Genomic DNA, 13,942 nt, shown 5'->3' with positions numbered 1-13,942 from the left:
CAGTGCTCTAGTTCTACTTTTAGATGACAGAGGTCCTTTAAAAAAAATACTGTTCCAGAAGTCTGCGACTCTGCAACAGTCTGTCCACACCATCATTCAGTACACCGACAGTCTATGTTTCCAGTTGTGTTTGGAGGGAGGGAGCTCAGATGAAGACTTTTGGTAGGGTTCTTTTGGTTTTATTTGAAGGGTGTGATGGAAAGTGAATTGATGGGGGTGAGGGTCACAGCAGTTTTCAGTTGCTGTAAACTTATTCGAAGTCCTGATTCTTACAGTACTTACTTTATATCCCAAATCAAACTCTGTAATAAATTGCTGAATTAACATTTTGTCTCTGAAGATACGGGGCAGGGTTTCTGCAAAGCCTATTAAAAGGAGCATGGCAGGTATTGAACAGGTCACCTTGTTATTTCAGGCTACAGGTGTTGCACACATAGCTTACATGTCTTCTTTTTTTCTGCATGTATACTTTGTCACCGAGTATGAAGTAAAAATACTAGCAGTAAGCGTACAATATATATTTTTAGAATACATGCATAATTGTTCTACTGCACGTTTGTCTAGGCAGGTTTGGAAAATCGTCAACTAGACACAGTAGACTTATTTTTAAAAAGCAAAGAAAGTCTTTTCAATCTGTCTGCACTCTGCTCTGCACCTGAACAGTCTACTGATAGCGCATCCCAGACTTACCTGAAAAGTAAGTAAAATACTTTCAGCTATGCGGAGGTTTAAATTTCATTGTCTTTCTATTTATGGCTCTGTTTGTAAAAACAGATCAAATTGCCTGTGCTCTTGTATATTTGGATGATGCTATATTGCAACTTCTCTACTTCTGGAAAATAAGAGAGAAATGGTGCATAATGTGTGGGGTTTTTTGTTGTGTTCTGATATTGGCATACATATTCTAAGCATTTTGATGTGAAGGCAAAACATATTACATATATTGTTTGACACATTTTAGAAGAGTTTTGTAGCATACCTTTATGACTTTTAACTTAAATTTTAAATTTATGTGATTAGTCATATGGTAGAATGCAGATGTTTTAACTTTTTATGTAAATATTGCAGATTTGGAAGAGCTGAGGCCAGCTTTAAACTTGCTTTGCTCAGCAATCAAAGAAAATGATATGGAGCCTCACAGTAAACACTTTTCTGAGCAGCTGCTAAACCTCACATTGACTTTCCTTAGCAAGCAACTTGAAGAAATTTTTGTGCACACAGAGGGTAAGATTACTAAATTTGAGTCATGTGTAGTAACATACTGTGTCATTGTTTAGGTAAGTAAGAACAACTAATTTTTTTAATTAAAGGCCTAAATTTGCCTAGAATTAACAAAAAAAAAGTGCTAGAGTTAAGTGAATGAAAGATGTTATTTAAGGGGAAACATGAGAAATTAATCTGAATACAGTATCTGTGTTAGCCCGAACGACTATGATCAGGCTCTCAGATCAGACAGGATACTGTCAACAGGATCATTTTGGGATGTGTAAGAATGGCAGGATGGGACTTTCAGGCTACTGGTGGATACTTGATGGTAGTGCAGTTAATGGCTTGAGTTTAGCCCTCAGCTGCCTATTCTTTCCTCAGTGCCGCCGCTTGAAATATTCTGGCACAAATATTTCTGTGGCTGTGGAATAGAATAGGCTAGTTTAAGAAACTGATACAGCTGAAAAAATAGCCTACCAGGTTATTTTTTATCTGGAGCACTTCCCAGTCCGATTTACTGTGTGGCAACACAGTCACACATCCCGGTATAACCCGAGGGGTGGCACAGAAGCAGGAAGCAGTGTCTGGTGGGGGTTGCAGACTGGATGTGGCAGTGCATCACTACTTATGCTGGCACAGTTGCTGAAATGTTGCTCTTTGAACTACAGCCTAAAAGGTACAAGAATAGAGTAACAGCTGGTATGCTAGTGAAGTATTAAAATGACGGAATTCCAGAGGACAATTTTGTTTTGCTAGAGAAAACTATGGAGAGGGGGGTGACGTGTCCCAACATACAGTGGGCTGTCCTGCTGCTTGGGTCGGAATTGCTGTCTCAGTGATGCTTTTTAGTCTGTGGACCAACAGGCTATTCATGTTAAAGCAGAACTGATTTCTTCTGATAGTAAAAGGTGCATGCCGTTAACTGTTAATCATTTTTTTCTATGTGATTTTTAGTAGTCTTTGTTTCTTACTACATGAATGTTACATTTAAAAGTCCCTGCATTTTAAATGGGACTTACCTGACTAAAAAATTTCAGTTCTCATTTACTTGTCCCTGAAGGGGAAAACACATCAGTGAGGACAGGGGGACCTCTCCGGAGCACTGACGGTACCCAGACAAGCATGCTGGTAGTGGTGGACAGTATCAGTACCTGTACAGGTCAAATTGCAATAGAGAGCTGACGTGCTCTTTCCTCTGAGCTGTGTTCTGTTTGTTAGTCAGCAGAACGCATTCAACATTGCTAAGCATTAAAAATGCTGTATTGTTCATTTGTGTTTAACTGATATCCTGGATGCTCTTGACAGAACCTGATGAATTCCTGCAGAAGGGTGCAGATATTTTAACTGACTACATTATTAAACTTAGAAAATTTCTGAGAAGATATCCTCGACCACAGACAAATACAGTACACACAGGAAGTGATCTTGATGAAGACCTACCTGCATTAGAAGAAAGCCATGTGTGGGAAAAACTGACACCAGAGGTAAAAATGAGTAATCAATTTTTTACTATTCTTATTAAATATATATAAGGAAATTATTAATATGGAAATGTCTTTAAACTATTGGGGAAAAAAACAATATAGAGATTATAAAGATAGTAACACTGAAGATTAATGAGATCGGTTTGTTCCTTTTTTTCCCCCCCTTTTAGGAAGTCATTGCTGAGGCCATCTTAAGCAACAAAATGCCAGAGGCCCAGACCTTCTTCCGAATGCACCAGCATCCTGCTCAAAGTCTTCAGGAATTTATTCAGACAGGTTTGAATCTGGTCTATGACCGTCTTCTGAAGGACAATACCAGAGAGGCCTCAGAACTTTTAAGAAATATGGTGAGAGGTGTTCAGTAAGCATGCTGATAGTTCTTAACACTTCTTTATGACTAACGAAATAAATGAACGCTAGGAGTATGGGGAGCATATAGGTGTCTTATGGGTGTATTGATTCTACCACATACATGTATTACAATGAAAATTAACTTGTTTTAAAGAACTGCTTTGATCCCTAATGCCTTCAGAATGCTGAGAGCGCCTATTTATGAGTGTGTATTGAGTGATGTCATGACCAGCAAAGTGTAAAGGTGATTTTGGCAAGTCAGGTATTAAAGGGTACACATTTTATATCCAGAACTGCTGGAGACATCATGCAGATCACTGGGTTATTATGACATCTTTAGTAACTGGTGAAGCGAATATCACAAGCATGCTTGTAAAAGGTTGTGTGCTTCGGAAAGAAAGCAGGTGCATTTATTCTATCAATGTACAGCTCCATTTGTACAGTTTGCACACAATGAGTATCTTCTTTTTTGTTAGGGCTTTGATGTGAAGGAGGAATTGCATAAGATATGTTTCTACACAGTTGATAAACATGTACGAGATTTGTTGGTAAGTGTACAAAAGGCTTTTTTTGTCTAGCTGATGTTCTCAAGTCTGAAGTCTGATGTGTATTTATGCTGAGAGAAAGCATTGTATTCAACACACTTTCAGAATGGGAACAAGCAGGTTTTGTCCCTGCATCCTTGCACTGTAGGTGCTGAAACATGTCATTGACATGCTTATGTTCTTTTGTATTTGCAGTTAAATGTCATTTAAATGGTTAAAATGTCATTTCTTTGTTCTGGCTCTGATCTAGTTCTCATCTGCTTGCACACAGTATGAAGTCCTGACCCTCTTGTAATTTAAGTGTATTGACCTCAATGCTTCCAGCAGTTGGTTAACTATTTACACTTGCAGGATCATTTACAACTTTAATATATTATAAGTAGATAAAAATTTTGATTGGAGGTAATACTTTAATTTGAATTAAAGGTGAAAGTTTTACGAGAAGAAAATTATTTTTCCGAAAAAGAGAAGAAAATGATAGACTTCGTGCATCAGGTTGAAAGCTTTTACTCGGAATCCTTCCAAGAAAATAGAGAGATTCAATCTCTTTCCAGGTAATGTGGGTTATCAGCTTTAATTATTAATTAATAATGTTAATAGGTTTTAAAATAAGCTGGCTTCTACATTCTGTATGATTTACTGCACTAACAAATACGGTCTTCTGTAATTTCATTAATTTGACACTGGTCTTCATTTGCAGAAATAAGGGCCAGTGTGGGAACTGATTACTTTTCTCATGAATGTAACAATTGCTGTCGTGTTCTTTCCAGACTAAGACATGACGTACTGTCATCAGTGTAACAGAGGTCTTCTGTTCATGTCATCATCACCATAAATGAAGTATTTTTAATAACAAATGATATTATTAGAATTATTAATCAAATGAAACATGTTCAGATTGAATGTTTGCTCTATTTTTGATATATGAGACCCATAATATAGCGAACTAAAGTAACCTAGAAAAATCATTTTACAGTTAAATAATTGTAAAAATGTTACGATACTTATCATTTGCTATGTCAGTTTTGGAAAAAATGAGGTAATTCTTTGCTCAGTGCTCTCACTCTGAAACTTTTAGCTGAAGTAAGTCCCTCTACCACTACCAGAACTGTCTTCAAAATGGACGAGCAAAATTTGTTGACCCTTTCATCATCTTCTATTTGTTAGATTGTGGACTGTTTTTTAAAAGAGTACTAGAAAACGTCCTAATACTTCATTGCAGTTTCAAGAACTGGAGAAAGGAACAAGACTTTTCCAGACATACAGCTGTTCTAGACTCGTTGTTGAATTGTGATAGACATCGGGTTCACAATAGGAGAGTCAGAGTGATGTTTAACTGGGCTCAGTGGTGGGATGAGCTTATTCAGGAAATGATTCTTCTCCCCAGAAGACCACGCCAAGGCAAGTATTCTGGTACTAAGGACTTAAAAGAAATTGTGAATTAAAAATCTTGTCTTTGACGTAGTATATTGCAATTGTGTAGGGGTGGCAGTGATATAACTGAAGTTGTGTGCTACCACAGTAGGTCACTTATTTTTTGTCAGTGAAAATGGGTAAACAATGTGTTATCATCCTATTGCGTTCTGGCAGGGATCTGTGTTTTTCTTGTAGAGAAAAATTTGGAACTAGCTGAAAGGGACTTGTCTAATGCATGGCCACTTGTTGTAAATGTCATACTCTGCTACATTCTGTAAAGCTTATTACACTGTAGTACTACATTTAGCTTTTCCATCATAAAGCTCTAACAAGTTGTAACAGTATACTTAATCTCAGCATCATATTTGCAACCGTTCATTAAAAATATGTACATGTATAAAGAAATGTCACTATTTCCCTCAGCAGCGTTTGTGCTGGTTTCATCAGTTTGCCTTTTTGAAATGCAGAACTCAAGACATGTAATCCTGAGGTTCTTTGGATGCACTTGACAGCCCAGCATGATTGGCTTAATATTTGTTCATGGATTGAAGAATCTGAGCCCAACCAGACTTTGTGTGGACAAGCTAACTGGCCCCCTCTTACTCCAGACATTATTGACCGGAACATGTTATGTAGTAGCTATATGAGAAATGATATATTAAACAAGCTGGCTAGGTATGTGCCCTTAATGCATTATACTAACTTTCTATCTTATGTGAAGCCAAAATCAGATAGTTATAGAAGTACATGTTAATAACATCTTTGATACATATTAATTTTTATATTGTATTTAGTGCCCTTTTTTGAAACAGCACAAATCCATTAATAAATTTAATTTTAGTCTTGTACTTTCCGTGATCTGAAAACAGTAAGAAACATGAGAGGAACAGAAATCCTCTATCAGTCCTTCAATCTTTCATAATGATTATATTCCTGATGCCGATTTTAATGTAAGGGAGAAAATCCTAAACACATAGCATTTCACTCCTCACGCCTTGTTCTCTGCAGTGAACTGTAGTAACTAAGATATTGTTTGAACACTATCAGACGTATTTGGGCATGTTGTGTTTGCCTCAGTAGTGAAGTAATCCCCTAGAAGGAAAGGTCTGCTTTATAATTTTGAACTGAAAACACCCTTCAGAACTTCTTAAAGAGATAACTCTCTAATCAGTGCGTATGCTTTTTCTCTTTTCTGATAGAAATGGAATTTTTGTTTGTTCTGAGTTGGAAGATTTTGAACTTCTGCTCCAAAGGCTGTCTTACCTTGGGGGAGTACTGCAAAATCCTCACCCTGTTCCAAAATACAATGCTAGAAGTGGTTTGGACTTCCATGCTCGTTTTGTCCTTCACTGTTTAGAACATAATTTGCAGTATCTATTATACACTTACTTAGACTATTACAGGTATGGATGCTTTTCGTCCCTCAAATCTCATGCAGATTTAAATAATGAAACACAATTTTCATAGTTGGCAATAAGAGTTTTCCTCGACCCTTCCTGTTTGGTGAGAAAGACTACTTAGGTCACAACAGTGTCATTTAATGAAAAACTGTGCAGTGGTGTGTTAGGTTTCATGCTGTATTTTGAAGCTTTATTCAGGTTGTCTTGTCAATATTAATTTGTGTGTCAGTCATCGAATGAAACAATTATAGTTGTAATTAGTATAATGTTATAAGCAATCTTAAATGAGCCAAGACAACTTGTTCTTCAGAAACTGTCTCACTTGAGCACAAGAATGAGTTAATTCTTGATACATTCACAAATAAATAAATAGCTGGTTTGCATCTAAATTAGGATTAGTTGGGATTTGAAGGAGAAAGAAATATTAGGTATTGGAACTATATGAATACTTTCCACTTAATTAATACTTTGCAATTAAAATTTATTAGCTGTAACTCCAATCTAACAGTGTACTTATTAAGAAAGTAAAAGTGGATCAGAGAAAAGCCAACAATTTTTTTTTTTTTGTATAATCAATTTTAGTTTGCATAAAATATTTAGGCTATGCAGAGTGCTATTTGTGAATCAAGTCCCTTCTTTGGAAAGTGTTTGGGGTTGTCTGGTCTGGAAATTATTACTTTGATTTATGGAAGCAAGCACGCACAGAAACATCATCTTAAAGAAGGGAGCTGTCAGAGGTGCCATATCAGCTAAAGCTGTACGTCTTGTAGGGAAGGGTGATGCGATTTGACTCTTTCATAAGAATGGAGGAAATAAGTCACTGTAACACCAAGTCAGATCCTCTTAGTTTTTAATGCAGTATCATATTGGGGCAGAGGATGGTTACAAATACTGTATTTTCACTGTGCTGCTATGCGTCTTATTTCCAGTTTAACTCCTTCGAATTGCCCTATTTTGGATAACAAGGAATTGCATGAAGCACATCCCTGGTTTGAATTCCTTGTGCAGTGTCGAGGGGTTGCCAGTAATCCACGAGGTAGGAGTCTGGCCTCGCTCAGGAGGTGGTCCGGTGTTTATGCTGCTAGCTGAGTATTTGGCACAGCTGGGTTTAGTTCTCTGCTCTGCTGCAAACTTTTTTTTGACCGTAGCAAATTGTTTACATGTGCATCAGTGCCTCATCTCTAAAATGTGGATTATAATTCCTACTTAAACTGTGCATAATGATTTGGAGGCTGTAGATATGTCAAGATTGGTTTGTGTATGATCGTCATTGCCTCCAATTTGATTATACTCCTAACAGGTTGAACAGAAGGAGAATTCATAAGAAAATGCGTGTACTATTAAAATTAAAGCTTCCTCTAGTTCTTGTGGTGTATTTGGACTTCTCTGCCCCTTGGATTATGTGTTTGCGCTTTTTTTTTGTTTTGTTATTGTCATTGAAAATCAGAATTTGTGCCCTTAACTCGTTTCACTTTTTTTTAAAACATTTAATCTTTTGTAGAGTCACATGTTAACAAATGATAAAAATAAGCCCAAGCGAAGCTTTTTCGGAAAGTGTGATCTGTATCAGATAAAGAGTTGAACCAATACAATGCTAAACTGTGGGATTCAATCCAAATCAATCTGTGTAGGTAGAACTGTGGTTTGAAACCAGGGAAAGCTTGGTAAAATTTAGAACAGCTTATCTGTATTTATAAGTAAATTGAGAAAAATCACTATTAACAACAAAAATTAGAAAATTTTTCAGTTGTAGAACATTTTTAATGCATGATTTAATGATTTAATACTGGTTTTGCATGAAATTAAATCTCACTTTTTTTCTTTTAAGATCCAAAGATGATTTTTCAGGCTAGTCTAGCAAATGCTCAGATCCTGATTCCTAGTAATCAAGCCAGTGTGAGTAGCATGCTACTGGAAGGACGTACACTATTAGCACTTGCTACTACAATGTATGCACCTGGAGGTATTGATCAGGTACTGTGTGCAACAAATTATTGATAAGCTTTTGGAGAAGTTCTCACATGGTGTTGAAAACTCAAAGGAATACGTTAATAAAAATAAATATACCAATGCCATCATATAATTTCTTCTCATATAAAAATCTGTTTTCAGTGTTCCATGCTTCAGTGTTAGTTGACCAAATGAAACGAGTAGAGCAGTTCGAGGTGACATGGCTTAGGAATAGCAAAGCACAGTGGCTGTGAGTTGGAGTCTTTAACTCCTTCATAACAGTTACAGCTGAGAGTGTTTATAGGCACTTGTGTTCCTCAAATAGTTTGGAAAAATATTTTCAATAAACTTTGAAAATGGTGTGTCTGTATTTGTTAGACAACTATCCCCTTTTTTAGTCATTTGTAGTTTTTAAGTAAATGAAGCAATGGGTAACTGGACGGCTCTTCTGCTTGGATCTATACAGGTGTTACTCAGCTTCCATATCTTTATTTTTAAAGGCTGAAAATCTGGACACATGTCAAAAACTTCAGCTTACTGGTTACATTGTGTTAACCAGTTGCATTGTGCTATAGAGATCAAAAAGCACGTTATAAACGATTATACTTTTAAAAGAAAAATGCTCAGTGAACCACATGTTGGAACAGCATTTATTAATACAGATAGCTTTTTGATACATGGCACAGAGACCTAAAACATCAGGTACTGTTGAAGATATGTCTTATACAACTTAAAAGGATTTTACAGGAAAAAATGATACTTTCTGTGTTGTCACCGTATGTCAAATTCCCATGAGGGAGGTAGTTTGATACATTCAAAGATTGTTTTATTATTATCTTAATGCAGTTTCTTCTTCCTAATTAAATAATTTTGCTTCTTTGCAACATAGGTTCTTCAGAATGAAGATATGGAAAAACCTCTAAAGAAGGTTGATCCACAGCTCTTAAAAATGGCATTGACTCCTTACCCCAAACTCAAAGCTGCTCTCTTTCCCCCGTGTACTTCTCATGGAATTTTGCCACCTGACATCTCTCTTTACCATCTTGTTCAGGTACGCAAAATGCTTCTTGGTAGTGCTTTTTGGCAGAACAAAAGTGAACTGAGAGAAGCTTGTTTTCAGCTAAAGCCTGGAGGGTGGGGACCATATGTTGGAATTGTTAATTTGGAGCTAAAGTTTATAGCTTCATTCTGAACAGTTTTTTAAAATGGTATCTAAATACTCTGAGTCTGGCTTCCCTCCGTCCCCCCAGACATATACAGACATCTGCAGTGTTTAACTTCAGCAGTCCTGGAATGTCAGAGGAGTGATATTCTTGCAGTGTTCAGTGGGCAGGTTGTTTAGTATCACAAAAATTAAAATGTTTTTAATTGTCTAAGGGAAATGGAAATTTAGAATTAAAGGATAGTGTCTCATGGAATGTCACGACACATTTCTGGGCAAATGCCTTTTCCTTCAGATCTGTGGTATGAGGTAAAGTGAAAGTTGGAAGAAATGCTACGAATTATTCATTACTAGGAAAGTGTTACCTTTGCTAAGATCACAGTTTAGCAAAATACTTAAGCATGTTCTTTCCCTATTTCCTTAGACCACAGTCTAAGCCTTTCCTTGCACTTGTTTGCTTTCTGATCCTATGGAGTAGATAAATATGTACCTTTGAGAGAGAACTGCACAAGGTACATCACTGCTTGATAGCAGCACAGGCCGTTCCTGACTGTCTGCTACTACAGCTCCCTAAATATTCTGTAGTCTGGTCTGATGTGAAAATCTTAAGCTGTCTCAATATATTTTGTTTTTAATCTTTCAGTCATTAGTGCCCTTTGATCCCAGTAAATTATTTGGCTGGCAGTCAACAAATACTCTTGCTGTATCAGGTATGTTACTTTCAAGTTTTATATGCTTTTCTAGCCTGAGCACCTACGATTAAATACCTTCCAGTGGAATGATGTGGCAGATAAACTTGTTCAAAAGGCCATTTCTTCTACAAAAAAATAGTGTAATTTGCTAAAATTTTGTTTTGAAATTAAATCCTGGATAGGTTCCCTTTTCCCATTAAGCTCTTCACAGCCCAAATTTTTTCTAAATGTGTTATGAGATAGAAAAGCAGTATTTTCTTTCAAAAGCAAGTTGAGGGCCTAAGAAGTGATCTAGATTTCTGATTTTACGATGAGAATTGGAATTTCAGTGGGGTTTGGGTATGCTGAGATTTGAATTAGAACAAGAGGACAGTATTTGATTGTCATCTCATGTTTTGTGGCTGAAAGCCATTTTGTATGTTTAATTCAACTGTTTATCAGCTCATAAAATGATAATATTCTTTCTAGATGCATCAAGTGACTTTCCTCATTTTTCATCCCCTGAACTGGTCAACAAATATGCTATAATGGAACGACTGGATTTTTTGTACTATTTGCACCATGGACGTCCATCATTTGCTTTTGGTACATTTTTGGTCCAGCAGTTAGTAAAGAGCAAATCCCCCAAACAGTTGTAAGTCTTCCCAACGATGACAGTTGGATAGTTCTTTTGAAGTTATTATCTAGCAAATGGAGTAACATTAATCCTCCCCAACAGCAATCAAGTGGTGTGCATTGCAGCACTTGAAATTTTAGGTGTCCTAGGAGTCTATTCAGTCTAGCATAGGAGTAGATATTCTAGTAGTAGATATTCAGTAGGATAGAAATAAAATATCACCTAAAAGAAGGTGAGCTTTATTTTGAATTACCTAAATAAAATCTGCACAATGAAAGTACGGAATGAAAAATGTTCCAGTCATATCAAACACAGGTAGATCCAGGGACCTGAGCCTCTGGATCACTTTGCAGAAAAAGATGCCCCTTTTCTTTGACATTTCCTAAGGATGACACTTCTTTAGTTAAATTAGTAAGACAAATAATGAACTGGAGATTGAAGGAATTACATTTTCTGGCTGAAGCTTCAAAATCATATGTTCAAAAGGATACAGTCAAATTACACATCTTGCTTGAATATATTAAATTTACTATTACATATATTCAAAATTAGTAGGAAGGCATCAGAACAAATCACTGTTTGTTTCTAGAATGTCTTGTTTGTTATTAGTCACGATTTGTTTCTTTGCATAATTTCTATACAAATCAGTTTCTCTTGTGTAAACAGCTAAGATTTGGGCAAAAAGGCAAACATACCTTAATGTAGACTGAAGTACTTAACAGTTTAAAAGACAGTCAAGCATGCGTGATTTTTTCAGTTACTACTCTGGAAAAATTTCCGCAATGAACCAGCCACTGCACGAGCCTTTAGGGTACCTTTTACGCTTAGCGCAGTCCCCAAATCAGTTCGAGGTTCTTGATGCTGCAGTGCTTGGATTGTAAACTTTGCAATGGGACTTTTTGCACTAAAACTGCTGACAGCTGTTTTTTATTAATTATAATATCAAATGCATTGGCTTGAGTTTTTGTTAAAGTTTTACTAAATTGCAGACTCTGTGCTTATCATGTATGAGGCTTTACTCTCCTACCTACATTTGTTTGTAAATATGAAACTTTTGGTTCGTAGATATCTTCCATGCTAATAAAGTCTGTGAGTTTAGTGAACCTTGTAGGTACTTGTTTACATGGGGAATATTCGTGTTTGAAAATTGGTTAAAAATCATATGTGTTAACTGGTGTTCTTTTTGTTTCAGGATTCAGCAAGCAGGAAATGAAGCCTATATTTTAGCTCTTTCTTTGTTCAGTGTACCTTCAGTGGGAGCAGCCTGTGTGTGTTTTCTAGAATTGCTCGGTCTTGACAGCCTCAAACTCAGAGTCGATATTAAAGTTGCAAACATAATTTTCAGTTACAGAACTAGAAATGAAGAATCTCAGCACAATCAAATAAGAGAATCTTTGGGTAAGGGTGTCTTTTGTTTGTTTTAAAATAGGGTACTATGTATTTATTGGGAAGAGAAGCAGAGATGGATTCAAAGATGGTGCCTAACTGCTCAGGAATGCAGTAAAAGCATCCTGTCCTTTGAAGAGCTAAGAATTTTGCTCTCCTTTTATTCTTGCTTCTTACTAATTTTGAAGGTAGATTTTGAACCTAGTATACCAAATAACGCAGGAAGACTGTAATATGACATGCAGCCAGAATTGCAGGAGTAACTAATAGACACTGTCAAACAGCTGCCTAAGGCTCAGTGTAATATTTAGTAAGGTTCTGCCTAATGTTATAATAGCATAACTAGAGGATTAAACAAAGGGAAATTACCAAAGCTCTTTTCTCTTTCGTATTTGAAAACTGTCTTACAGCTGCAGTGAAATCATATGTTCAAAGCTGTAAAGAATTTAAATTTCTCTTAGGAATAACTTTGGAAAGTTGAATTTCTAACTGTAGGTCCACAGGTGTCATTTTGTCCCAACTGGGAAACTACTGGCATATATTTATATTTTCCTGATCATTCTAAAAACAATATGTTATTTAAAACTATAGGTAGTGCTTATTTTAAAAAAAAAAAAGGTTATGTGATTTGAAAGTTGAAATTATTTTTCAAAAATCCTGTAGCCACTTTGGTGTCAGACCTGGCATAGTTATTGAAACATTTACATTAATAAGATTTGTTCTGCTTGTTGATTCTGGTACTTTTGAAAATATTACCCTTACTCTAATCCCAAATAGCATCTCAGAAATAGTAATATGTTCTTTTAAACAGTTGAAAAGTTAACAAAATTGGCTTATGGCGAAAAAGCAGCAGCAGCAGAAGTTCTTACCTCCTTAGAAGAAGCCTTTTGGGATGCAGTTGAGCATCAAGGAATAAAGAAGTGAGTAAAACATGATTTAAAGAATTATGCTGGCAAATTGAGTTTGAGCGTTGAATTTTACCATTTGTGTATTCAGATAATTTTAAAGAGATCCGTGTGTGTTTTATTGCATTAAACTGAACAACAATATTTGAATTTAGAATATAGTCTTGCTGTTTCAAATAGTAGAGGTAATAGATGTATATTGGCAGCATGTTAGACTCACTGTTCCACAGAGCTCTTGCAGCACGCTTAGGAGTGAAGATTGCTGACTTCTTTTCAAAGCCTACATTGTCAAGACAGGACAAGGTACCTGCCTTGGTGGGTGGGAATGTCCACAGGGTGCAGTATGGAAGCTCCCACTGTGGAATGTGACCTAATCTGCAGTGAAGTCAGTGGAAGTGCTGGTGTTGCCATTTGCAGGCAATGGATCTCAGGCCACATGATGAGTTTATACATTGTTAACATCTGGTGTAAATACCGGTTTATTACAGCTGAAGCTCTTTAAATTCCATGCAGGACATCTAGTGACTCTAGAAGGCAGTGGGCTTTGGTAATGCAGTTCTGTAAACTCCATAATATTGGGCTGAGTACATCTTACCTAAAGGAATGTGCCAAATCCAACGACTGGCTGCAGTTCATCATCCAAACCCAGCTGTACAGCTACCAGCCAGATGAGGTAAGCTATCTGTGTATGATTTTACATGAAGATAGAGTTTATCAAGAATGTTCTTTGTTTGTGATGTTCAAAAAAAAAAAAAAACAAGGAAGGAAAAAATAGATTTCTTTAACAAGAGAATATCACATTGTGGAGACAACTTAAAATTGAAGCCTC

At 36.4% G+C, this 13,942-nt stretch overlaps 1 protein-coding gene across 1 annotated transcript in view; it reads left to right on the top strand.

The window, feature by feature from the left end:
• The window catches only part of SPG11 (SPG11 vesicle trafficking associated, spatacsin), a 36,443-nt gene that overhangs the window by 6,357 nt on the left and 16,144 nt on the right, over window positions 1-13,942 (top strand). The window contains exons 8-24 of the mRNA XM_072871745.1: window positions 565-697; window positions 1,069-1,224; window positions 2,512-2,690; window positions 2,861-3,037; window positions 3,518-3,589; window positions 4,013-4,140; window positions 4,809-4,987; window positions 5,470-5,677; window positions 6,202-6,405; window positions 7,332-7,438; window positions 8,231-8,376; window positions 9,242-9,403; window positions 10,158-10,224; window positions 10,675-10,840; window positions 12,015-12,220; window positions 13,020-13,128; window positions 13,627-13,786. Coding sequence (XP_072727846.1) covers window positions 565-697; window positions 1,069-1,224; window positions 2,512-2,690; window positions 2,861-3,037; window positions 3,518-3,589; window positions 4,013-4,140; window positions 4,809-4,987; window positions 5,470-5,677; window positions 6,202-6,405; window positions 7,332-7,438; window positions 8,231-8,376; window positions 9,242-9,403; window positions 10,158-10,224; window positions 10,675-10,840; window positions 12,015-12,220; window positions 13,020-13,128; window positions 13,627-13,786 — 2,559 coding nt within the window. The remainder of the gene's footprint in view (window positions 1-564; window positions 698-1,068; window positions 1,225-2,511; window positions 2,691-2,860; window positions 3,038-3,517; window positions 3,590-4,012; window positions 4,141-4,808; window positions 4,988-5,469; window positions 5,678-6,201; window positions 6,406-7,331; window positions 7,439-8,230; window positions 8,377-9,241; window positions 9,404-10,157; window positions 10,225-10,674; window positions 10,841-12,014; window positions 12,221-13,019; window positions 13,129-13,626; window positions 13,787-13,942) is intronic.

Source organism: Ciconia boyciana, chromosome 8, assembly GCF_034638445.1.
Source record: "Ciconia boyciana chromosome 8, ASM3463844v1, whole genome shotgun sequence".
In the NCBI taxonomy this organism is placed as follows: domain Eukaryota; kingdom Metazoa; phylum Chordata; class Aves; order Ciconiiformes; family Ciconiidae; genus Ciconia; species Ciconia boyciana.
This window is presented reverse-complemented; position numbering and strand designations above follow the sequence as displayed.